This window comes from Sclerotinia sclerotiorum, genomic scaffold (genome assembly GCF_000146945.2).
Source record: "Sclerotinia sclerotiorum 1980 UF-70 scaffold_3 genomic scaffold, whole genome shotgun sequence".
NCBI classification, from domain to species: domain Eukaryota; kingdom Fungi; phylum Ascomycota; class Leotiomycetes; order Helotiales; family Sclerotiniaceae; genus Sclerotinia; species Sclerotinia sclerotiorum.
Window position 1 is genome coordinate 1,318,288 of NW_001820833.1, and position 25,614 is coordinate 1,343,901.

A 25,614-nucleotide genomic window follows, 5' to 3' on the forward strand; every position below is an offset into this window, starting at 1 on the left:
TTGCGCCTCTGTTATCACAAAGGGCAGGAAGTCCTGTCAACATTTCTAATAACTATCCTGCTGAATATGGCCTTCTAAAAAGAACGGAACAAGTTATTTTCCATCGGATTTGCGTTAGTCTCACAGCGCTTTCAAAGATACTTTCATAACTTTCGAAGTTCTTGATTGAAAAGGTATTGCTTCTGCTTTGTGTGTGGATTTAGGTACACAGGAATAGCAGCCTCAGATGTTACGCTTATCAGATAAACTAATTGTGCGCAAAGGGCAACAATTAGATGATTGATCATCGCTCTCGATGAAGAGGTTTGAGGCTCCACTGCGCTCTGATCTAGTCTTGGTGTTGCATCAAAATTGAGAAAATTTTGTAAAAAATGAGAGAGCTGCAGCGTAGCCATAATAGTTGCTTGGTCTGAGATGGATGGAAGATCCAGTGTTAAGGGCAGGTGTCATTCGTCTTTCATCTTCATCTGTCACTTCACTGTTATATTGATCTCGCGAAATTATAGATGGTTTTTAATTTTGTATGATTTTAGATATTATCTAGGCTAACTCTAGAATACTAATGTTTGTGGATTCAAATTAATACTATATCATGTAGGACAAAAGATCGGAAAAGACATTCGCGCATTCGTTTTAGAATAAAGTCACCTAAACCCTTAATCAGTACTTTAGGGTTTGGATTTCCACACACATTCAATCAAGCCGCCTGAAAAGTTTTATCCCCTTCTCCACAAACATTCTTTTGACCAATCAGAGAATGTATCATGAGGTCTCTCCTCCATCCAGTCTAGACAGTTTTTTCCAACTACATAACCACCCCAAATTTCCGCCCATATATCCTTCGACAAGTGTTGACATCTATCACCCAATATAATTTCCTTTGCTTTGAGGAACCAATCACGAGGTGCCATTTGATGAGGATTTGGTAAAGTAGGCCAAGGGCCTTCTGTCCAAATCAACCCAAAAATAGCAGGACGTTGAGGCTTCTCCTGGTAAAAATCCGAATATCTGTCTTGAAGAGCCGACTTCAATTCGCAGTGCTCATTGCTAGGATTGTATACTGGCATCAGGAGGTACTTGAGAATATATTTGCTTTTTCCATTGTTCCCAACATCCAACCAAGTTTTTCAATAGTGTCGAAGTCCCTGCCAGGTTTCAATCAAATCGGCCAGATGATCGCGTCTGGGATATGGAGTGGCTGGTATATTTCCAACTTGATGACGTGATATTTCTAATATGAGCATTGCGTCTTCCTCGGGTTCCGAACTCGCCAAGCTTCCGTTGTCACAGGAGAAATAAACACAGGAGAGAGGATTGCAAATAGTCTCCGGACGGTATTTTTGAGTAACACAATGATGATTTTTGGTATCGTGCAATGATAGGTTGAAAGGCTCTGGGCGATGGATCTTACAGGTAATGTAGAATCTACTACAAGTAAGACCTAGACAGGCAGTCATACATGGAGTAAGATTATCGAATATGATCATGAGAACGTCGTGTGGAAGATCAGTGATGGTAGTATGATGGTTCATGGTCTCATCTGTACATTAGTTAGTTACATTGTTTACTCCTCGAGCTAAGCATACCTGACTTACCACAATTTTGAAGATCTAGAATTCCCTCGGACAAGATAACCTCTCTACCATCACTTTCGTCCGAAGATATCGATACACTTGACTCCATGAGTTCGGGATTGGATATTGCTACCAGGTCAAGGATCTTATGACCGCCGTTGATTTTACTCTTCTCCTGAGTTTTGGGATCTTTCGAAAATTCAGACGACATGATTTGACAGTTTGGTCTTTTAAATTTAGTGTAATTGGTGAGATGTTCATGAGTTTACAGCACTACTTGATGATATATATATATATATCGTCCTATTTGTGATACGGACCTGGTACGTATACGGCCACCATCTTAGTCTCATCGAGCTAACTATCCCGTACGAAATTTAGCGGACCGTATGATGTTTGGATAGTTGTACGTTATCACCGTATTGGTAAACAGCAGGTGGTTTGCAGATTCGCGGTAGTGTCCAGTGCACGGTATACGATCATGATTTACAGTTTGAAGAGGTATTGATGAGTATGACTCAAATACATCCAAGACTCTAGTTATACGGCAAAGCTCTGCTGAACAGAGTCTGTTCAGCCTTTCCAGTACGGCAATAACATAACAGTAGTTTCGTTTATTTGTAACCACCGGTCAACATCCATCAGGGCTGGGCACCCGTACCCTATTCGGGGTATTTAGCCTTTATGGAGTAGTTACCAAATTTTATAGAGAGTTTACAAGATGGTTATCCGGATATATTGATAAATGCTAGAATATCGTAATATAAATTTTATATAATATCTGATATTATCATCCAAAATTGAAGTTATTATCATATATAATTTTATAAATCTAATTTGATTTTATATTATGTTTTCTATAAATGTTATATAATGTTATAATCATATAATAAAATCAATATAATATTCATTATTATGTTACTTTATGTGATATGTATCTATAAATATTATAATATTTGGATTACTTTGTAGAATAGTTATCTTATTTTACAAAGCCTCAGCAGGATGACTTCTCGACCAGATTTACTCTGGGTTACCCCAGGTAATATACCATACCCTTTGCCTAGCCCTGATGTCCATGAAATACAAGTATTCTGAAAAGCCATTTCGAAAAACCTATCTTCCACAACTAATCACATCAGAAGATTATCTACTGTAAACCATAACAAAAATAGCTAAAATAACGCCCAACATAAAAGCCTCCACGTGCTCTACCCATGAAAATCAAGAAAGACAGCTTCGACAATTCCAGACTCATTCTCACGAAATCTGATTTTGTGCTCAATGTCTCTGAGCAAGAAGTCAGTGAGTTCATTAAAACTTCACTACTTCACTTCCGTGGATTAAAGCAGCTTATCCCCTTAGATCTTTCTATCATCAGAGATCTGACCCAAACAAACATCGACACAATACCCTCTGAGGTAATAAAACAGATTATGCGCGAGATTGAACCCTCCCTGCATGCATATGCGTGACTGTCTCCGGGTTACATTTGAAGAGATTTAGAGAGATGTACAAGCGCTTCAAATATGTAAGTCAATCCGTAGACCGCCAATTTGTACGAGACATAAGATTAAAGTCCCTAAATAGGAAGATAAACCTCTCTCCCTTCCTCTCCAGATTTTATAGGTCCTTGAAATCTACTTGGAAGGTTGGAATGAACCTCATAGATATTTACTTATATCTGTCCATGGGTACTTTGGTATTAGTAAGATTTTACTAGAGAACGCTAGCCTTAGTTGGTGGACATTTAATTACTCCGATTATTTGCTCTCCCTTGATGATTGGTGATTCTTCTTACAGAGTAGATGACGAGGTGCTATATATCTTTTGTGGAAGTAATTGCGGAATTCATCTAACAAAGGAGATATATAGCTGGAAAAAAGAAGCAGTTGCGGTGATTAATGAAGAACTCTTCGAGCTAATTAAAGTTCAAGATTAGATGTACTATTGAAGAGAATAAAGATTACTGGATTTGGGGGAAATACGAGGTATATTTTGAATGTATTGTCATATTCCGGGGTATAATGGATGTTTCTCATCCTGTGGATATTATGTGTAGTAGATTGGAATGCAGGTTCTATAGCTAATCTTTGATTTTATTCGTGAGGCCATTGGACCATTGTACTGGTACTAGCTCTGTGAGTTGAGAGAAAATTTCGGTGGTAGTAAATATAAATCAACTTGAGAAATCTGATCTTTACTATTATTGGTCTCACGCTTGTGTTTGAGATAACTTGTATGAATCTTGTTGTGAGGATATCAATGCCCTGAGCTATGCAGAAACAGATAAATATATACCTAGGTAGTATAGGAAACAAACATATCTCTATAGAAATACCCGAGAGCTATAATGGGATGATGCTCATATTTTTATGATATGTACTGTGATTTTGAGACCATTTGGATAATCAGTATTTTACCCCAAGAAAATTCTTGTAATCATACAGCGCAGACTCCGCACTAGCAGCGTGATCGAGGACTGGAGGGGCTAAAAGTATCATTTTGAAGTATTTACTCTCCCTGAATCTATCGATACTCTACTAGAGTCCTAACATATTGTCAAATTCATAAGAATAGACTTTGAAGAAGCGCAAGATGTTAAGAAGCTTTTGAAATTCACATCAGGATAAGCAGAATTGATTGCAGAAAGAGAGATGCATGGTTTGAAGTCGTGGATACCTAGATATCACGATGGTGGAGCGAAAAAAATTCAGTCGAGATTCATATAAGACATACCGTGACAAACAACGATTGCAAGAACCACAGGCAAAAATCACATCTCACTTAGATATTCAAGTCATCAAAATGAAAGAAGATAAAGCCAGATCAACGCCCCCTTAATATTGATGCAGAACCTGGTATCTAAAAGTTCCAAAAACTGCATGCCTAGAACATCCCGAAATAGGATCAGAAGATTAAATTCAAAACTGATGTTTGCAAAATGCCAACTCGAATACCTCTCTCATTAACTCCCATTCCCATATTCATATCCATATCATGATCCACAGACTCTGAAGTTGAATCCCAAATCCCATTATACCATTATTCAATCGTAAAACCAAACAGACTTCCCAAGGTAATTAGAAGAAGCCAAAGACAACAGCCATTCCACCAAGCATAAGACTTCCCATACTCCAAGATGCCCCATTCAATGATAACGCATCAGCAGCAGAGCTAGATGATGAGGCGCTCGCGCTCGCACTTGAAGAAGTCCCACTTCTGCTAGCCGTGGTAGTAGCTCCAGAAATTTCCGTGGTGGCAGTAGCCGTAGATGTGCCGGCGCCAGTACCGGATGCAGTGGCGGTAGATACAATTGTGGAGTTGCTGTAAACACCTGGCTTGCCGGATACAATAGAACTGGGCGCGGAACCGGAAGAGTATGCTGATCCGGAGGAGACGTAGCTTATGGAGAAGGAGGTGAATGAGGATGCGGGCGATGACGCAGCACTGCTTGGTGGAATGGAGATAGCTGTTGTTATTGGAACAAGAGCAGATAATGATGTGGTAGGAAGCAGACTGGCTGTGACCGAGCTACTGATCTCTTGGGGCTCTCCAGTTTGGGAAATGGTAGGAGAAGCAAAGGTGGTTGCTGTTGAGGAGTCACTAGTAGCTAGAACTGATGCGGAGTTGGCCAAGGCCAAAGTGACGGCGAAAGCGACAGTGGAGGAACGCATTATGAAATTTGAGATTTGTTTTTGGTAGAAAATCAAAAAGCAGAAGTGAACGTGTTGGTGTGTTTGAAGAGAAAGGAAGGAGGTGAAAATGACTGGTGGTGATGGACTTATAAATATCACTTTGTCAAATGTAACCAACACACAGCCGCAATTTTAAAATCCTAGCCACATCTCGTGTTACATATACGAATCCTGCAGCAAACGACACCAACAAATGACCCCAGCCTAGTAATAGTAACAGCCCATAGTAGTGGCTAGAATATTCACTCGATTATTGTTGGACAAACGGTTGAAAATCGAATGTGATTGGGGAGAGGAGGACAGCAGAGAATCTCCTCATCTACTCCATACCTCCATACCACATGAGGGGAGTTAGTCATTTGCCGTATAAAATTACGGGGTCGTAAGAGATTACGGGACACTTTCTTTTTATTTGGGGATATTTATGGGCCTGGATGGATCTTAACCCTGTAAGTCGTCATTTAGTGGAGCTTGTCACCAGCCTCTATGGGGTTTCGCGGCCCCTGGAGTAGCCTGAGCTTACGACCCTGATCTATTTCGGTACACAAGGGGGGCTGCGTAAGCTGATACGTACAGCTTGAGGTCGTATTCTCAACGCCTCCAATAATTTAATGCCCGGGATCGACTGGGAATAAATAAATAAAATATTGACCGACAAAAAGATGTGGAGATTGACAAGTACAGCCCGCGTGCATTGTCTTCTGATGAATTTCTGTTGTCTCACAGCATCACCAATATCGTGTTTTTCTGTGTCTTGGACAGAAAACGGCCTTAGCGTCGACAGATTCTCATGAGCAAGACAACTGCGAAGAACAATCCTTTATTCTTTGAAGAGAACAATTATTCGCTTGATTTGGTTGGTGGAATGAAAATGTAAGCTCACGAACTCTATGTTGCGGTTGCTGTCCAAAACCCGTCCATACACTTTGCGGCCAATATCATATTTATTATTTGTGGTTGAAAATCAATCAAATATTCTGCTATCAATCTTTGGGGCCCAGACCTTTTTCTTGATTAACATATTATGTACTATCACAGCAGTTCTTAATTTCTCCTATTTCATGACTAATGAATGCAATGTGCATTAAATTGCAGGTAAATCTATCCCATATTGGAAAACCCCTATTACCGATCTGTATACATGAAACCTCACTTGAACTTATTCCTTGGATGCACAGGCAGTGAGCAAAGTTATTCTACTCGACTTCAAAGTCCAGCGACATATCCTAACTTCCCAAACACCACTTCCATTACATAACACTCATCCCCTTATGATTCTCGAACAATGCGCCGTTATTGTCCAAGTTGGACTGATGCTTTGGGTCCAGATCATCCAACATCGCTCGTTTAGTTTCGTTAGGTGCTTGGCACAACCTGATAACTTACAATGAAAGCTGACTATTCCGGCCATTTTCGAAACCAACTGAGTATCTTGGACAATGTCTTAAAAGATCTGGAGTTAGAAGCCTTTATACGTGAGCTTAGTAGTTTATTTCATTTAGCAAGGATCCTCAATAATGCCGCTTTTTCCACTGCATAAAGTGTAGAAGACTTCGTGTCAAAGTACTGCCGTCCATGATGGGCCAGATTTTTTCGAGTCGGTTTTGGGGTAGATACTTCGGTTATCATGCCCCTCTTATTGCTACAGTTGGCTTGGAATATTTAAGAGAGCTTGCAGAGATTTTGAGCGGCAAGTGTAGCTAATAGGAACCTCGAGCAGTCGACAAGTATTGGGAGCGAGTGCAACTTGACTTTAGGTTGAAAGGTGCTTTTATGAAGTCGTCAACTCGGAAAGTGAAACTTTTTTAGGGTTGGATTGGAGCAATGGACGGAGAATAATTATTGGAATAGCTCGACGTCTAGCTGAATTGGAGTCACAATCTTGAAGTTATAGCATGACTTTTCAAATTCACTGCTAGACACCCCCGCCTGTCAACGTCGAGTCATAGGTTTGTCACGCCCAACAGCCGAAAAAATTTATGACAATGAAAACGATTCTCATGGTAAAGTCAGTTAAAATCTTCACAGTCATCACACACAAGCTTCTTTGCTTCAGCCAGTTAGTCATTCACAGATTGAAATATGTGTATCACATTCTCTGCTTTGTTAATTCTTCTTTGTGACTCTGTACCTTTCGTACTTTCTCAAGTCGTAGAGCCCATGAACCACTCCTTTACACAAACTTCTGTTATATCTATTCTTAGCCTCACAACAAGTACCACCGAAATATTTCCATCCCCAACTATTACACCTCAGAATGACCTTATACCTGTCTCTTCTACTCTGCTAGTCACCCCCAACGAGCTATCAACGCCCATCAGCACAACGGAAACAAATATCACAGCTTTACCGTCTTCATGTCAGGCTCAAATCTTGCAATTTGACTCAAATAATAGGGCTCTCAGCACTACGATCCAATGGATAACTAGAAGCGCGTCGTTATCACCTAGTACTAGTACGACCACCGTAACATATCTTCCAGACGGATCTGAAATTTCTTTATCTAAATCTGCGATTTCTACAACAGGCTTCACTACAACAACTCAGATCCCACCTGAGCCTCCAACCTCCGCTACAAATACTACTTCTCAGATAACCTTTGAATCTGCAGTTTCTCCAATGAACTCTGATACAACTACTCTCGTCTCGATCTATCCGATATACCCTAACTCAACAACTCGAATCTCAGCTGAATCAACAATTCCTACAAAAATTACTAGTACGACAAATCAGATCTCATATGAATCTACAATTCTTACAATAGATTCTAGTACTCAAATACCGTCTATACCTACGACGTCGACAATCAATCCTGGCATACCAGCCCTGACTCCAACCTACACGGTAGACTCTAGTGCAACAACTTTAGTCTCAGCCTATACGATAAAATCTAGAACAACATCCCTTATCTCATCTGAATCTGCAATCTTTACAACAGATTCTAGCACAACAATTCAAGTCCATACAACACAAAATAGTCGACCTAGCCGCAGCTTTCCCACATCAACGATTGAGATAACCAGTACAGCCTTAGATATTTCTACAAGTGCAGTTCCTACAGCCGCTGTTCTCGCAACACCATCGTCATCAATCGATCAGACCTTCAGTAACGACATTACATCGCTAATCAGTACATCCAGAATATCGAAATCGAAATTCACTTCAGAATCAAGCACTATTATAACCACACCCACCACCCGTACATCACCAGCCACTAGCAGTCCAGCCCCAGCGCTAACATCCAGCATAGCAGCGAGTGTTCAACCTCCCTCTGTGTCTTCTAGCCCGATCACTGAACCCTTTCTTCCTGGCGACATGGCTGCATCAACAACTGTCACGTACTTGAATTCTACTTATACGCTTATTCAGGTCTATACCAGGTCCCATAATTGAGCGTGGTCGGACTGAGTAACAGCGTAGTCTTAGAATTAGTCGCTCTGACAGATATCAGCACTACGGAAAGAATCACAGCCCATCCGAATTCAACGAATCTTAACTCATGAAACGACGATGATGGCCTGAAAAATACGACGTTCACCTAGATCTTGGTATGACAAGCTATAGAATGGGCAAGTTGTTCGCTTAAACCAGAGCTCGAGATAACAAAGAATTTTCAGGGGCCGGGCATGGTTATAGCTTTTATCATGAAGATACATTCCTTACCTTACTTATCTTTCAGGCGGTGCGGAGAGATTAGCTATTGGGACTAGAGTTTTAGTGATGAATTAGCCGAGTTTATATATTTCATTATAATCTACTAATCGTACTTATTTTCCGGTTCCTCGTTACAATTGTTGCTCTCATTCTCAAATTGTATTTACAATATTATATACCTAGGTAGTTATAATACCAATGATTCGAAAATGAGTCATGATTCTTGTCTCTAGCTACTTATGGCGTGCAATAAAGGAATTAATTAATAATTAATAGATATTTATTTATTTATTTATTTATTTATTTATTTATTTATTTATTTATTTATTTATTTATTTATTTATTTATTTATTTATTTATTTATTTATTTATTTATTTATTTATTTATTTATTTATTTATTTATTTATTTATTTATTTATTTATTTATACTTATTGTATTCAAAATATAAGGAATACTAATATTAAAAATCTGTATTGATTCAATTATATATCCATTTCCTGGGTTTAAGTAATGATTTAAGTAATGGTTTTAAGAAATATAAGTTTTATTCGAACTAGGTATTGAGTTTTGCATACTGATGTAAATTAAGCTAGCCCTAAGCTAAGAAAAAGGCCTTCCTGGAAAAGCATCAGAATATTCCAGGTTTTAGATGATTGTTACGGAGGTCCTCATGTTCAAATCCAAGGAGAAATTTCTGGCTTCAATCAACGCCATGTTTCTCCCGTCCTTCAGTCTTTTCTTCGTATTCGCAATATTTTGTTTTTATCACTCCGAAAGGAGCGGTAAGTCTGGTTTTTTCAGCAAAGAGCAGAGCTCGATTCAATTCATTTCGCATTCACATCTTCACCTGATCCTCAAGGTCGTTTGTCCTATACTCAACTATCCCTTTCTCAAACTCAATCTTCTCTGTTTATTCTTCTGGAATTCAAGCCTGTCATCCCCATGCTCATTTCTTTGGTACTAAAGTTCGTTTCCTACACTTACAGCACCATGAAAAGTATTCCATTTATTTGGATATAGACTTAAGCTTACGATATCAAGAATGATTATCTAGAGGGGCGTTCCTGCGTTTAAACTTGAAGGATCACTACAAAAGCGATGCCGCCGATAGAGAAGGTTATAAGATCAGCAGCAAGAATTTCAAAATAACTTACTCAATCAACAGTAAGGAGAGAGAAGCGGACCCGTGTCATAAAACTGGTCGTATTGACAAAGTTACGGACTTGATCGCTGAGTAAATGCTCTCTCAACTATATATGGTCAAAAGACAAAATCAACGGCAAGCTAAAATTCTTCTGAGAATCTAGTTGAAGAGGATAAAAAGTTAACAGAACCTCCGAGACGAAAAGGCAGGGCATGGCCCTTCGGAAACAAAATCCTCGTCGAGGTTACACAACAATTCCATTCTTGAGGGGAGTTAAAGTCCAAGTCCAGGTTGCCGAATAAGCAATCTTGAATTGAGAGAATATAGACAGACTTCTGTTTATGTGAAGAAAGGGGATGAGTGCAAATTTGTTAATAGGCTTCTGTTATTACAAGTGTGTATAAGATTAAAAGTTTGCGGGTCGGATTTCCTTAGAATAAATTTCAAGGCGTCTCATTCAGAATGCCCCTGTTCATTTTAGATTAAAAATAATCCTAAGATCTTACATTATGAAGCTTTTTCCAAACAGAGAATTCATACATTTCCAATTTTATCGTAGTAATAAATCGTAGCATACACGTAATTAGCGATAGCCCAAAAATATCGGTTAATGTATCCCTCGTGGCGCAATTGGCTAGCGCGTTCGACTGTTAATTTATAGCATACAGATAAATCGAGAGGTTCGTGGTTCGACCCCACGCGAGGGAGTTTCATCTTGACTTTTTGTAAAACTTTTTTTGGTTTTGAGGACTTGTGCTAACTAACACTTGATGTAGCAAGCCTACTTCATATAAATTCTATCACAAAATTTTGGATTACCATGAAAAGGGGCCAAGTATAGATAGATAGAGGCTGATCTTAAAGCATTCGCAAGTGGGCGAAGCAGTGAGTGATTTGCGGTGAAATAAATGCACTCGACTCAAATCTAGAGCCACTTCAAGAAGACCTCTCTGCATTCCCCTGGTACTCATCTCGTAATTAGGGGGTCCACCCCTCCCTCCCTACGTCACTATATAACCTTCTATTCTGGCGTGGATAATCCCTGGACAGGATGCAATCCAACGAACGAAGACGAGCTAATCTAAGAGCTGATATGCTAAAGATACGTAAAAGTACAAATCCACCATATTATCTAGCGGCCAGTCCTCGAATTTTGGCAGGCTAAATGGAGAAAAGGTTTTGTAGGGCGTGGACTTTATCCTTTTCCGAGCATATTCTGCCTGCCTCGCCAATCCAGCAGTTCCGATGAAGCTTAATTTATTCTTGCTCTTCCTTATAATCGCAGCCGTCTTGATCCCGGTGATTTCACACACGTAATCACCTACACGAGCTACTGCCGGTCCAAGGCCCATGTTTCCAGTTGCATCCAATGATTCTGGAGCCAAGCTATCTTCAGCCAAGCTATCTTCATCGTCTGAATTTTCCTTCATTGAATTGTCCAAGAGAAATAAACGTGCTCCTTCGACTGGAGACGTGGAAAGAGATTGCGGCCCATCTGATGATAAATGAGGTAAACAGTCGGGCAAAGGAGGCTCATTCTCAGGATCCGATTTCTTGGATATTACATCCGAGTCGGAAAGACCTTGGGGCATAATTTCTGGATGCCATGAAACATCAAAGTCACATTTGGACACGATTTTGAGGTCGATTTCGTCTAAGTCTTCTAGTGATTCCAAAAACAAGTCACTTTCTTCCTGAACGCTAGCTTGGACCTTTTTAGGGAGATTGTGCTGTATACTCAACCTCCAATCTGCAGTTTTTGAAAGGTCGGTCATTATTTGTGCATGTGAAGGACCCAGATGTACGATCTGACCCACTAGACGAGCAGGAATTTTTAACACCGTAGGATTATTGTCTTTGAGATATCGATCGCGATTCTCCTTCTGAGGCATCTTCAAAAAAGCGTCTTGGGAAACTTCCTTTATCGTCGTAATACCTTGGCCACCAAGAGAGTCCCGAACCAGCTTACCAAACTTCAAGATATCACCCTGATGAACTTGAGTATCAGAATTTTTGAATAGTACTGTATCCTTCCAAACTTCGTATAGTGTTTTTCGGTAATCCATAGGAAATCCAGCATAGCAATCCGTAGCCAGACCAATTAATCCATATACCTTATCTCTTGGTTCTTTACACAAAGCATGACGATGATTGACCATAAGATTGTGTAGTTTATGACCGCCATCATATTTCTTCAATAATTGATGATATAGTTTCCAGGGAACCGTATCCGAAAATGCGGTTCTTCGATGCCTTGGTTTAAACCAGCCCGCTGTGTCTTCCATGATCTCCTCCACGATCTCCTCCACGATCCGCCCAGGATATGGCCATGAAAGGATGATGGTTTTCATAAACCGGTTCCAGTCTATGAGTTTTTGTCCAAAGGAAATAAGCAGTTTTCTAGCTTTCCCAATCTCCTGAATAATCCAAAGTCTATTCCAGTACTCATTTGAACATATCATCATCAAATAGTTGAATAGTAGTCGTTGATCCTCGTATTGTTGAGTATGTCCTGAGATCTCAAACGGTGGTATCTTTCTCGGCTCTGGCCAAACGGGAGGGACTATATGCTGGTCATCTCTCAACCAAATTATCACAAGCTTTGCACGCTCATAGATGTAAGGCATGATTGTCAATTGACGATTCCGCTCCGCAATATCTTCTTGATTTATGCATATAGCATCCACCCAAAGAACTTGCTCTTCAGTACTTTGCTGCTGTAAGCAGAGTAGTGCATCGTAAAGATTGTTCGTGACATGGAAGTATTGGTCATTGATAACAATGGGTTGTTGACGAGCCTCATGACCCCATGTATAGGAAATAGCATTGTACTTTGGACGTTCCCCAAAGGTTACATGCTTAAGAAAACAATGAGGTTGCTTGGCACCCAGCCCTGGTGATAGGTGTAGGAGCTGGAAACTCCTTGTCAGCAACCATAGCCTTAATAACATGGGCCCAGCCACTTACTCGAATCCCGTCTACGGATGGATCAAGAGGGTCGTAAGAGTATTGCTTCATCTCCTCGCAGTGTTAAGGAAAGCAAAGAAACACAATAATTGTCATTGAGAATACAAAAAAATATTCCATAGAAATGACAGATGTTTTTCCGGTTTGAAAACAAGGCTGACACTTAGACTGCGCAAAATCGGCAAAGGACCCCGATTCAGCTGAGCATGGTTGCACCAGTATATTGATTAATAAGTGATGCAGGTAGTACTTTTGAAGTTTGACTTATCGTCTAAGAGATCCTTCCTAGTGTACCTTCAGCATTCCGAACCCTTTTAACCGCATGGGATATCGTAATCACTATAATCGCCTTGAACGCCATGTGTACCATTTTTAGATTCATTCTTGCTCATTCTCGTCCTCGTCCTGTTCTTCTTCCTCTGCTTCCTCTTCCTCGACAGGGGCTCCTCTTCCTCGTGAAGAAGCACTGCTTCTTCGCTTTTCCCTCAAATTATCTTCTGTCGATGTAACCACCTTTTCTCCAACATAGTTCTTTCCATCCCACTCCGTCTCGCACCTCGGACAATTCTTATTGGGTCGCGAATTAAAATAAGCAGATTGACATATCTTATGTAGTCGCACAATGCAATCTCTTTTCGAACATCTTAATCCAACTGTGACGATCCCTTTGCATGCTTCGCAATTTTTGATCGGTTGCCACTCATCGGGATCGTCTGAATCGTTGTATGTATCGATAAGCCAGCTTCGAAGCTCCAGTATTGCGCGAGGTGTCAAAGAATAGTATCCTCGTTCGCTTCGTTCGAACCACCCTTGCGCTATCAATTCTGACAGTATCCTCTCTCCATCTGATCTCTTGACACCGTTATCTACAACCTGCATATCCTCGTCGCCTATGCTCTGCCGACCGGATCCTCCGATGATTGATGAATGGATAGCCTGCGTACTGGTAATGGCCATGAGCTCCTTTCCTTTAGTATTGAATGTTTCAAACATAGCATCCAGCAGCCGCTTGATATAGAACATTTCTTCGGTTGTAAAAGTTGTCGCAAGCTGGGTGAGAGGATCGCTGGCACTGTTGACGAGAGCCCAGGTTTGTTTGTTTGAGAGTTGATGTCTCATGCTTCTAATCTCGTAATCGAACGGCGAGAGAGCTTGAGCTGCGCTAGCTATGTAGGATTTCAAATCATCCAATGTAACATCATCTTTGGACGTAACTCGTTCTTTTTGGAAATAAATGTTAGTATTCCAGAAAGACAAGATTGTTCCAACGGAATGAATTACCATCTTTGACTGTGAAAATGTGAGCGAGCAGTTCTTTGCCCTCATCCAGATCCAAACTACCTCGTGCCAATAATGCTTGAAGGAATGCACGGTTAGTATCATCATATCCCTCCAGAGCGTCTTCCATGGTTGATTCTCTGGTAAAACTTGATACTTCTGTGTCGTGTGGAGATTGATTGATTTTGATAAATGTAGAGATGCGGGGTGACGCGTTTAGTGATCGCGGCTTAATTTTGGCGTGTTTAGCGTGTTTTCTTTGAGCTTTCAGGGCCCGAAAGCCAATACCGGCACTTCTCCGCTTTGTTGCCGCTGGGAACTCCAGCAACTTTTTTTTGACAAAACATAAGAAACATGTATTGAATATTCTTGGATCAACTATGGACCCAATGGCCAATATGCAACCATTCATTGAAATGTGACCAAAAATCTATGCTGTTTTCGGCCTGGGAATATACATAAGCCGTTGCCGTCAGATATCAATTCGATTCTCCAGAGGATCAACAAGATTTCCATTCACGGTCAATACTTGCTTGCCCAAGCATTGAAAAACGAACATATTCTTCAAATACCATCATATTCCCAGAACAGCAAAGTGCTACGAGCTTGTTATATTTCCCGCCCGAAGGCTCAAGCAAGAGCGTCTAAGCTACACAGTTGCAGTGTGTTCAGGAAGGCGAGATCGTTCAGTTCAGAAGTTGGTAACGGTCTATGGCGGGGCTCGTTAGGATCACCCATTTCGATTGAGCTTTAGGTTGCAGATTTACAGAGCAAGAAGCCTGTGCAACTAACTTGTTTGGTACGAAGGTTAACAGCGCAGCTTCCGGTGGAGAATATAGGAGAAATTCCACAGACACGACCTCCGTGCTGCTTCGCATTATGTTGTGGGATTGGAGCAGAGCAAATAATACGCTTTCTAGCAAAGTACGAGAATGCCATTGATGGTCTGAAATATGCTGAATGGCCTGCTAGCCAATCTATTAGAACATTGGGCGTCACCTTGAAGAATAATTTTCTGTGGATGAGGCTGGGAAACAACACGATCTCTCGACGCTTTTTTAACTTGAAAAGAAACCTCTCACGAAAATATGCAGGCTTTACAACAGATAATTGAGGCCCAAAGGAAGATTCAAACACGAAGTATCACATTCTGCTATTTATTCCATCCATTGCTCGGCACTCCAGGAAGAAGTTCCTCAATTATTCTCCAAACCTCAATTGAGTTTCTGAGTAATCCATTGTCAAGCCATCATCCCTCACTTCTCCTCCGCCTTCACGTCAACCAGATTTTTATCTATAGGGTCGTTAATCTTACTAGTTTCTTCTGATTTTAACCAAATGACTTACAGAAAGCAACATAATCCTTGATATTTTGAGCCTTCTCGAACGGGGTCGGATAGTACCATGCTGCATTTTTCAACTCGGTTTCTACGCCAAATCAACCACTTTCCTGCATGTAAGTAGATCCAGAGACTCACTGTCAAATGTAATGGTGTAGTAAGACGCATCACCTTTCCAAGGACAATGTGTACTATGGTCTGTCTTGGAGAGCAAAGCTTGGTTCAGGGAGCTAAACCATCAGAATCCAACATACAAATTGAAATGTATACTAGGTAACTCACGATGGTGGAAACTGTACTATTAGTATAACAGCAGATCTTTGAAAAATGGCCACATACATAAACATTTCCCTCCACGACCTCCCAATTATCTGTCTCGGCAATAGTATGGCCGTTAACTGTTGCGATTGCTTTTCCTGATGGCATTGTTGTTTTCTGCGTGTGACGATATTTACTACAAGTGTTTGATGGTTAATGTGATGGCAACTTTATAGAATTGAGCTCAATGGAAGCTGCAAGTGAGCTGAAGGTGGGTTTGTAATAATGAGGGGTAGCTCGGATGTGCATACCCCGCGTTCCCGATCAAGTAATCAGGAATGCTGGCTTTAGCTTTGTTCGGGTCGACTACAATCTTCCAATACCTAGTATAGAATCTTATTGTTTGGACCAAATTTAGGTTTCAGGATCGTGCAAGCATATAGTTCTAGTTGGATCCCCTAGACAATGGGATAGCCTCCATTGTACCGGACTTGTGCATTAACGTGGTACATCTACGGCATGTTGTTTTGCGGAGAATTAGATAGACACCAAGCTTTATGTGTTATTTGTTTTACTTATTTTACTGGCGATCTTTGAACAACAGAAATTTGCATTATGTTTTCTGTATTTGAATATCTAGAAAATCATCTCCCTCAAAACTAGAGCAATAGTCTTGTATTCGAATTCTCAGTGCTCCATGGTTTCAAGTGGCCCAAGATATAAGGGGTGGTGGATAATTCTTCCCTTTCTCTCTCTCATGTACTCTCATTGAGACGCGAGGCGAGGGTGACGGATGAAATTTAGAGAGCATTCAATACCAAATAGAATGCTTGTGATGTCCACGGAGGAGGAAAACAGGTAGGAGCTCTCGTTGCCAACAGTTTAGCTCCTCTTCCGCCCAATAAACATTCTCGCGACCTATAGACTGAAGTAATAGCAGTCAGGCTCTAGAGTTGACTTTTCCCCTTTTGGACTCCTCGGTTCTAGTGAACTTAATTGTGCTGGAAACAACGTAATCCACTCTTTACTTAGACATTAGAGATATTCGAAGAAAAGAAAGTAAAAGCACGAAAGCGATTAAATTCTGCCTCCAACGTTGCCAGTCGTATTACCTACTCATGCACTTTGAACTACATTTACTCATCCAGATTCAACTTAACTGTTAAAATTTGTGCATCGAATATTTTACTGTTTCGCACTTATTATTGAGATCTATTTTCTGACCATCACTCGAGCATTATGTGAGAAGATTTATATTTTCGGGAGATTTTCTACTCTATTTTAGACTCGTATATGAACAATCATGTTCATTTTCGGAATTTTTTAACATTAGGGTCTGTATAAAACATATCTTGAAGCAAGGAGTATGGAGGCTGAAAGAAGAGGGAAGCGAATTTGGAAGTCTAGAATGTAAGCATTATATCTGTATCGTTGTCAAATTTGAGGTGAAAAGTTTTGTAGCTTGAGATGTAAGTTATTTCACCGAAAGTAGCTTGGACAGGAGTAGTTTGATTCCCAGCTGAACTTCAAACAATGAACCACCTCAGATTAAATAGTTCACAGCAGAATGTTTCGCTATTCATTCTCGACTTGAATACAGCGGACTAGTAGTCTCACAGCTTTGAAAAGATCAATGTAATGCAATGCACAGTTATATTTTGAACAATGGGTTCTCGTTTCGCTATCTAAGACGAAAGTCCCTCAATTCCCCCAGCTAGAATTGAACATAGGACTATGACCAACCTCGTACCCAGCCTTGTAAGATTACAATATATTCACTTGTTCGAGGCATTTCAAAATATTATGACTCGAAAGTTTTAACCTCTGCAGCTGTTCGTCATTCATACCACTTATCATTCATACTATCTATCATTCATACTATCTCTCATTTCAGCTGACCTTGCAAAGTCATTCTGTGGTACCTTCACACTCATTTTGCAACAAAATCACAGTCATTCCAGGCATTCGTTACACGCCCGTCTTGTAGTGATTCCAGTCTTTTCAAGGTCAGAACAGTCAATATACAAACCATTTTCAGTCATTTAATAATCATTCTAGTCATTCCGAAGCCACTCTTCCTTTATGCCACGATCAATTTACAATCATTGCGCGCAATCATTTTGCTCATTTGCTGCTGAGATGCGTAACCACCAGTTATTGCATATCCCAAACAGTCAAAACTCTTCATTCCAGTCATTTTACCTCTGTTCCACGGTTATGTGCAGCCATTGCATCGCCAGAGCGGTCATTATACATCATGTTACAGTCACTTATGATTATTTTCCAATCATTCTGTAGCTATTCTACCTTTATTTACAGTCATTTGATGCCCGGCTAACCTTCCCAGATTTGCTTAAATAGTTCCAGATACTCCCCTTTGCTACCACCTTTCTTCTCATCGATAGCACTTTCAAGAACCAAAGGAGGCCAAAGTCTACGGTTACATCACGGGATCAAAGTCGAATCGCAGCAACTCCCCATTCAGTAAATCCCTCCCACGCACCAACCACATTATACTTCACCATGTCCAAGATCCCCCGCAGCAATGATCCGTACGTAAACAACCAGAATGCCATGCCTAAACCCATCGACCCCGAATCTGACGAGGGAAAGAGAAAGAGCGAACTGGCTAGCCGCAAAAGAAGACGTTCTATAAGTCTCAAGAGAGTCGGGAGCATCATCCCAAAATGCCCCAGTCCAAAAATGTTGCCATTCAAGGACGCATTTAAACATTTCCCCAAAGGATGGTGGAAGTGCACATATGCACACTGTCCCGTGGGTGCCCATAGTATAGGCGAGCGTATATGTCCCGAAATGCGCAGTCCTGGTGAAGTTTTTGCAGACGGCCAGGTAGAAGGAGAAAGAGATCCAATAGATAAGAAGGAAGGTTGGTGGTGCTGTACTGTAGAAGGATGTATAATTAGGTCTGCCTTCACAACCTTGGAACTCTGTTGCAAATGTCCCGGGTCACTTGGGAGGGATCAAGCAATTCGGAGTTGTGAGGAGGAGCGTCCAAAATCTTCATCAGCGTACAACATTAAGTGTGTCATGGCGGAGATGAAGCAAATGGCTGAAGAATCATCTGAGGAGGAGATTGACGAGATGGAGGGCGGGCTTGAAGAGGAAGAGGAGTATTTTATTGAGCCTGAAGACTCTTCTAAGCCAAAGAAATTGTTATTGTTGAAACTTCCTTTTCAACTGGGGGAGATAGTCCTGGCGGATAAGCTCTCCAGCTCCAGGTAGAGCTAATGAGGTGCAAGACTCGAGGATTCCTTTTGTCTTTGGATATTTGTCTGTTGGTATTTGAAGAGGATAAATGGATAAAATTGCATAACTTTTGGCTATAGATGCCGCACTAGGACATAATTATATTATAGTTTACAGTATTCCATTTGGGAAAATCTAGAAAATATAGAATATAATTCTTTCAGCCGACCAAGATGATGCTTTTCTCACAGACGTGAAACATGAATATTTAAATTTAATGGAATAATCAGATGTGTAAAGATCCCAATGCTCGATCTTAATGGGACTGCATGCCGCCTCCGGATGCGACGTTCAAGTAAGGTTTGGAAAATATATCTCGTACCATTACAAACCTTTCAACCGGAGCTACACATCACCGCGACATTAAATGAGATGATTTTGGCACTAGTAGTGAAATAATTTGAAGCAGTTCTTTCTCAAAATTCTACAAATAAAGGATACTGCGCAAAATTAACACCTTTGCACAATAGAGAAAAAGTCGGATAAGTCAACCAGGTTAAGTAAAAATATATAAAAATCACAAACGGCCAAAGATTAAAGACTAATCCCTGTCATAAACCATACTCTAGACAAGTCAAAGTATTTTTCTCAAGCGCCAGACTGGCCATCCACATTCTCAAGCCCTTTTGAGGATCCTCGGTAAAAGTCCCTCTGGCTTCCTCCATATAATCTTAACACTCAATAGGAATCTCATCAATTATCTCTTTAAAAATCACAGGTCTTCTTGCGCGTTAGTAAACCAAGGATAAATCTCAGCCCCATAGGGAACCTCCAATCCAACATCCTCTTCTCTTGTAAATGCATCATTTGGAAAATCTGCAAAATATGTAAGTCTTACATCGCCAGATGTCAAGATTATTGTGTACAGAAACGATTGCACCAGCAGCGACAGGACAGGAGAGTATTGATGTTTTAGTAATTTGACCAATTGATTTTGAGAGGTCTGATGCATTTCATTTGCGCAGTGAGGGAGGATATGTTTGCTTCGTACCCCCTTCCTCGAATAGATTCGAAGTTAGGAGTATGATACTTGGAAAGTGGTCCGGCTAACCTTGCAGCTGGATTCTTTCTTTATGTGATTGTAGGCATTGTCCAATAAAAAAAGAAGAGGGCTAACGACAGAGAAGGGCGGTTTTTAGAGGTTTTATGGTAACTTGGATGTGATGCATTGAATAGATGTGATGAAGCTCTTCATACTGATATTCGATAGGAAACTTTCTTGCGGCTGCTATTGTACAGAATATTTCACGGATAGACAATCAAATCGACATGAAATGTTATCATTTCTATATTCAGATCCGTTTGGAATACCACTAGATATGTACGAGTAGATAAGAGTGCTTTTTTTTAAATTGTTTCTTCCTTTTTTTTTTTTTTCTTTTTTTTTTTTTTTTTTTTTTTTGGAAAACCGTTCGAGGTTAATGTGGCGGGCAATAGCATAGAACTTTTTCAACCACATTGTCCGTTCCTTTGCCTCAAAATTCCACGTTACATCTACCATGACAAATACCTAAATATCCGAAAACTCTTCTCATCACTCATTTGTCCTATTGTGTGCATGGTGGGCACATATCGATGTTGTATACGATTTTTGGACACAAGGTTGAGTGAACTAGATATAAGGTTCGACTTCCGATTTTTGTAAGATCTTACCCTGTTGTACTCAGGTCCCTTTTTGGGAGACAGAGCTCTTCCACGGTGGGTAGATTTATCCGAACCGTTTTCAGAAGACAACTGTCCCAACAGTTGTTACTCCTCCTTATCTTATCGGCTTAGTGAAAAAAGAAGCTGACCCAGCAAAACGGAGCAAATTCCACCCACCCCGCTCATCCCGCCCGCTAATTGACGGCTCAATAGTGGGACGGGACATGTTGTTCGTACATGTCAAACATGTGCAGTACAACAGATGTACACGCCTTTTAAAGACATCGTGACGAGTTGCCCATCTTTCATTATAGTGGAATAGTTTCCGAAAGAAGATATTTGAGGCAATTTTGGTTTTCTATAAAACTTCACATTTTGCCAGTCACTTCTTTACGTACTTTTTGCCCACATATTAAAAATAATGGATTCGCAGCAGTTTAAAGAGGCGGCCACATCAGCCATTGATGAGAGTGAGTGATGGTGGTTCTTCAGGTTTGAGTACCGTATTCTAATGGCCCCTGCCTAGTTATTCAATACTATGATAATATCCATGAACGGAGAGTAGTCTCCAATGTTGAGCCTGGTTATCTGAGGAAAATTCTTCCCGATGGTCCACCTCAAGAAGGTGAATCATGGGCAGATATCCAGAAAGATATCGAGTCCAAAATTATGCCTGGCTTGACACATTGGTAAGTCATGCCTTTGCCTTCGAATTCTTATCTGAATACTGACATACTCAGGCAATCACCAAATTTTATGGCTTTCTTCCCGGCCTCATCTACCTATCCTGCAATGCTCGCCGAGCTATACTCAGCAGCCTTCACTGCCCCTGCTTTCAACTGGATTTGTTCTCCTGCTGTGACAGAATTGGAGACAGTTGTAATGGATTGGTTAGCCAAGCTCTTCAATCTACCTGAATGTTATATGTCTTCGACTTATGGCGGTGGCGTTATTCAAGGATCAGCTTCGGAAGCGATCGTTACCGTAATGGTAGCAGCCCGAGACAAATATCTTCGTGAAACGACGGCAGGTTTATCCGGCCTTGAACTTGAGGATGCTATTGCACATAAGAGGAGTAAGCTGGTTGCATTGGGAAGTGAAATGGTACACAGCTCTACCCAAAAAGCAACGCAGATAGCTGGTGTTAGATTCCGATCCGTTCCAGTCCACGCTTCCAATGATTTTGGAATGACTGGCGAAGATCTGGAAAAGGTATTGGGAGAATGCAGATCTCAAGGGTTGGAGCCATTCTTTCTTACTGCAGCATTGGGAACAACCTCCACCTGCGCTGTTGATGACTTCGAATCCATCGCTTCGGTACTATCCAAATTCGCACCTCCAGATGTCCCTGGTGAGGTTTGGGTTCATGTTGATGCTGCATACGCCGGTGCAGCTTTAATTTGCCCCGAGTACCATCATCTAACATCGTCTTTCCAGCATTTCCATTCATTCAATATGAATATGCACAAATGGCTCCTCACAAATTTCGACGCTTCTTGTCTCTATGTCAAAAAACGCAAAGATTTGATCGATGCACTGTCAATAACACCTAGTTATCTCCGCAACGAATTTTCAGAGAGTGGACTCGTGACCGACTATCGAGACTGGCAAATACCCCTCGGAAGAAGATTCAGAAGTTTAAAAATCTGGTTCGTCTTACGATCGTACGGAGTAAAGGGACTCCAAGAACATATCCGCAAGCATGTGAAATTGGGAGAATTTTTTGCTGGTTTGCTTAAAACGAGAGAAGATCTATTCCAGATAATTACCGGGCCGAGCTTCGCTCTCACAGTCCTTAATGTTATTCCCAAGTCGGCGGGCATCGATGCGCAGAATAGTATCACGAAAGATGTATATGAACTTATCAATAAACGGGGCGAGATTTACCTAACATCTGGTGTTGTGTCTGGTACATATGCGATTCGCGTTGTGAGTGCGAATGAGAAGGCGGAAGAAAAATATATCCGGAGGGCTTTTGAGATATTGGTGGAGACGACTGAAGAGCTTAGAGACGGGAAGGCTAGGAAGGAAAATGTTAATGGTGTTATTGTGAATGGGAAGGCGGAAGCTGTGGGTGAGGTTGCTGTTAATGGGAATGGACTGCCGAATTAGAGGCAGAAAACTAAGGGTCATGGGACTGTATCTACGCGGGGGGTTGTTGCATTGGAAGCACAGAAGATATTATAGATTTATACTATGCATGGAAAAATATAGAAAGTATTCCGCTCTTCAAAATTGTCTCTACGAGCCTGGAAGGCTTTTCCGGCGTCGTCGCTGGCAATGTAGATAGTCTCTGTTTTGGATACTTGCACTGATGTGGTATGCAACTCGCATTGATTGAGATCTAGTTGCCAACTAATCTTAGATTCTGAAGCCTTATACACCGTCCCTCACAGGGCTCTTAACACAGATTTCATTCTGAACAATTTTGTGGAAAAAGTTGGACTGAGTTTCGACCTTAATATCTCAAACTTTCCAACTTGTGCCTTCACAAACTGGCAACGATTAAGGAGGCACACGTGAGATCATCAGGTGGATATACATTTATAAATACATAACCGCACAGTTGCTTGTACTAGCTTTTCGACTCGTCGGCTCTACCATCGCCGCGCAGTGGATTCCACCAGCCCTCAGTTGCATCGGAATCTATCTTTCTTATTAAAAGATCATCACCGTCCCGAGGTGATACATCTGACCTCACCCTCTTCACCAAATTATCCAGGTCTACCTTTTCCGATGAGAGTTGATTTGTCTCTCTCAGGTCGGCTTGAAGCAGCTGCATCCGCTGTTGGCGCCTTGCATCCTTGTCCTGCCATCTCTGCTGTGAAATTTCATGCGATCGAGCTCTCCTTTCCACTCTCAACCGCTTGATCTCCTCTCTGTCTGATCTGTCGACTCCATTCACATCTATATTTGGGTTTTTTTCCTCTTCAATTATTTCGCCCTCTTCGTTCAATTTCTTTGGCATTTTCTGTTTGATCCAATCTTCATGACCAGGGAAGGACAAACCTTCTGCAATGTACTCTTTATCTGGGACGATTTTGATGATTCGAATGTTAGATTTACCACGTCGAAGAACAAGCATTGAACCATCGATGAGGTAGTGATGGGTATCCTCATTTTGCCATCTTTTAATCGGTGTGAAAACTAAGGCGTCGTCCTTTCCTTTATATCCCAAAGGCCTAGATCCACCGATATAAAGTCCAGCAGCACCACAAAGGCGATTAGCTTCCGAATTTGTGTCACAAAGGCCGGCGGCGACTACAATTCTTGGAATACTTCTGGACATTACGAAGGATCGTGGTAACTTAAGATCTGCACTCGGTCTATTGGATGCGTTGGTACCCTGCGGGTGAGATGCCAGTTTGTGCTCGGCCAGCTTTAAATCATTCTGCAACTTCTCCAAATTCTCCGCGTTATTCGATTTGCTGAAAAGAAGTCGGTGCTGAAGCTCGGCAGCCTTGGCCTCCGGTTCTCCATGAACGAGTTCGAGAAAATCTCGCGCTAATTTGTGTTGAGCTTGTCGTTGAGAAGGTGCCTTCATATGTTCCTCCATTAATTTAGTGATTTCCTCAACAGGCATGAATGTGAAAAGTTTAAGGTATTTTTCCACATCTTGATCTGATGTACGAAGAAAATGGCCATACAGATCGAACGAACTCATCATGTCCTTATCCAGCCATAAAGCATTTCCAGCACTCTTTCCAAATTTCGCTCCTGATGATGTAGTTAAGAGGGGAACTGTAAATCCAAAGGGCGGCGTTGCTTTCTCGTGTTGCTCTTTGATGGTGGGGTCAGGATGGTTCGCTAGAATGTATTTGACAGCATCAACACCAGCCGTGATGTTGCCGTACTGATCAGAGCCACCGATCTGCATCGTTATGCCTTTCGTATTGTACATGTGCCACCAGTCCCATGATTGCAACAAAGGATAGGTAAACTCAGCATATGACATGCCATCTCCTTTATTCATCTTATTCTTGACACTATGAGTATTAGTAAAGGCTTGGCAGACGTATAAATCGAGTGTACTCACGTATCTTTTGCAATCATCGCACCCATTCTCATACCTGGTCCAAGGACTTGGAGAAGCTCCATCACCGTCAAACCATTCATCCAGGCGTTATTGTTGACCAAACCCCTTTTCCATGCCCATTCCCATTTGTATCCGTGTTTTCTTCCATATGCCTCGACGTTTAGCCATATACCTTTCATTTGATAATGCATCTTCAATATGTTCTCATTCCTGGTTGTACTCTTCATTTTTTCTCTCGTCGTCAAGCGATCAGTCGGATCACCAATTTTTGCAGTTGCGCCCCCGACCAGTGATACCGTATGGTAACCATGTACATACATCCAAAACAGGGACATGAGAGGTAATAAGTGGCCAATGTGAAGTGAAGGCGCAGTTGGATCTACGCCCACATATGCACCAAGCCGCTTTTCTGTCATCATACGATCGACCTCGTCTCTCGAACTGGGACAAAAGTTAATGTCTCCCGCAGCATGATTCGAAGTCGTGTATTTACCCAGTTATTTGATGTACATATCCTCGCTCCTCCAGGATTGAGAGCATGCTCTTCGTCTTCCCTGCCTTAATATCCGCGGCCTTTTTTGCCCACTGTATTTCCGCATCTGCCACCTTGGCTAAGTATTTCGTTCCGATCCATCTTCTTGACGCTTTATTCGAATTGAGGGACGCTTTAAAAGCGCATCTTGCGCAAACGTAAAGGTCAGGTCGAGCCGAACGCTGAAGGAGAGAAGTCGTTGCCATCTTATTGGCCTAGA

At 41.3% G+C, this 25,614-nt stretch overlaps 11 protein-coding genes and 1 non-coding gene across 12 annotated transcripts; 5 read left to right on the forward strand and 7 right to left on the reverse strand.

Moving 5' to 3' along the window:
• Nucleotides 1-1,127: 1,127 nt before the first annotated feature.
• SS1G_02598 (predicted protein) lies at nt 1,128-1,785 on the reverse strand (the record flags this gene model as incomplete). The annotated part of the gene is made up of 2 exons (XM_001596328.1): nt 1,128-1,540; nt 1,596-1,785. 2 exons carry the CDS (start codon nt 1,783-1,785, stop codon nt 1,128-1,130), a joined length of 603 nt encoding a protein of 200 aa, XP_001596378.1.
• A 2,872-nt stretch (nt 1,786-4,657) lies between these two features.
• On the reverse strand, nt 4,658-5,251 carry SS1G_02599 (predicted protein; the record flags this gene model as incomplete). Its single annotated transcript, XM_001596329.1, has 1 exon — nt 4,658-5,251. The coding sequence occupies one exon, from the start codon at nt 5,249-5,251 to the stop codon at nt 4,658-4,660; it is 594 nt and encodes a 197-aa protein (XP_001596379.1).
• Nucleotides 5,252-7,354: 2,103 nt separating this feature from the next.
• SS1G_02600 (hypothetical protein) lies at nt 7,355-8,665 on the forward strand (the record flags this gene model as incomplete). The annotated part of the gene is made up of 2 exons (XM_001596330.1): nt 7,355-7,727; nt 7,800-8,665. The coding sequence occupies 2 exons, from the start codon at nt 7,355-7,357 to the stop codon at nt 8,663-8,665; spliced, it is 1,239 nt and encodes a 412-aa protein (XP_001596380.1).
• A 1,205-nt stretch (nt 8,666-9,870) lies between these two features.
• On the forward strand, nt 9,871-10,374 carry SS1G_02601 (predicted protein; the record flags this gene model as incomplete). Its single annotated transcript, XM_001596331.1, has 3 exons — nt 9,871-9,893; nt 9,983-10,162; nt 10,278-10,374. The coding sequence occupies 3 exons, from the start codon at nt 9,871-9,873 to the stop codon at nt 10,372-10,374; spliced, it is 300 nt and encodes a 99-aa protein (XP_001596381.1).
• A 313-nt stretch (nt 10,375-10,687) lies between these two features.
• SS1G_14542 lies at nt 10,688-10,780 on the forward strand. The gene has a single exon. It is a non-coding gene; the product is annotated as a tRNA-Asn (tRNA).
• Nucleotides 10,781-11,148: 368 nt separating this feature from the next.
• On the reverse strand, nt 11,149-13,090 carry SS1G_02602 (hypothetical protein; the record flags this gene model as incomplete). The annotated part of the gene is made up of 3 exons (XM_001596332.1): nt 11,149-12,060; nt 12,187-12,984; nt 13,040-13,090. 3 exons carry the CDS (start codon nt 13,088-13,090, stop codon nt 11,149-11,151), a joined length of 1,761 nt encoding a protein of 586 aa, XP_001596382.1.
• A 327-nt stretch (nt 13,091-13,417) lies between these two features.
• Nucleotides 13,418-14,447, reverse strand: SS1G_02603 (hypothetical protein; the record flags this gene model as incomplete). The annotated part of the gene is made up of 2 exons (XM_001596333.1): nt 13,418-14,259; nt 14,321-14,447. 2 exons carry the CDS (start codon nt 14,445-14,447, stop codon nt 13,418-13,420), a joined length of 969 nt encoding a protein of 322 aa, XP_001596383.1.
• Nucleotides 14,448-15,008: 561 nt separating this feature from the next.
• SS1G_02604 (hypothetical protein) lies at nt 15,009-16,436 on the reverse strand (the record flags this gene model as incomplete). The annotated part of the gene is made up of 5 exons (XM_001596334.1): nt 15,009-15,026; nt 15,110-15,273; nt 15,665-15,745; nt 15,796-15,887; nt 16,432-16,436. 5 exons carry the CDS (start codon nt 16,434-16,436, stop codon nt 15,009-15,011), a joined length of 360 nt encoding a protein of 119 aa, XP_001596384.1.
• A 2,002-nt stretch (nt 16,437-18,438) lies between these two features.
• Nucleotides 18,439-19,158, forward strand: SS1G_02605 (predicted protein; the record flags this gene model as incomplete). Its single annotated transcript, XM_001596335.1, has 1 exon — nt 18,439-19,158. One exon carries the CDS (start codon nt 18,439-18,441, stop codon nt 19,156-19,158), a length of 720 nt encoding a protein of 239 aa, XP_001596385.1.
• A 736-nt stretch (nt 19,159-19,894) lies between these two features.
• SS1G_02606 (predicted protein) lies at nt 19,895-21,052 on the reverse strand (the record flags this gene model as incomplete). The annotated part of the gene is made up of 2 exons (XM_001596336.1): nt 19,895-19,998; nt 21,004-21,052. 2 exons carry the CDS (start codon nt 21,050-21,052, stop codon nt 19,895-19,897), a joined length of 153 nt encoding a protein of 50 aa, XP_001596386.1.
• A 195-nt stretch (nt 21,053-21,247) lies between these two features.
• On the forward strand, nt 21,248-22,938 carry SS1G_02607 (hypothetical protein; the record flags this gene model as incomplete). The annotated part of the gene is made up of 3 exons (XM_001596337.1): nt 21,248-21,296; nt 21,353-21,515; nt 21,567-22,938. 3 exons carry the CDS (start codon nt 21,248-21,250, stop codon nt 22,936-22,938), a joined length of 1,584 nt encoding a protein of 527 aa, XP_001596387.1.
• A 463-nt stretch (nt 22,939-23,401) lies between these two features.
• On the reverse strand, nt 23,402-25,600 carry SS1G_02608 (hypothetical protein; the record flags this gene model as incomplete). The annotated part of the gene is made up of 3 exons (XM_001596338.1): nt 23,402-24,812; nt 24,863-25,303; nt 25,356-25,600. 3 exons carry the CDS (start codon nt 25,598-25,600, stop codon nt 23,402-23,404), a joined length of 2,097 nt encoding a protein of 698 aa, XP_001596388.1.
• Nucleotides 25,601-25,614: the final 14 nt, after the last annotated feature.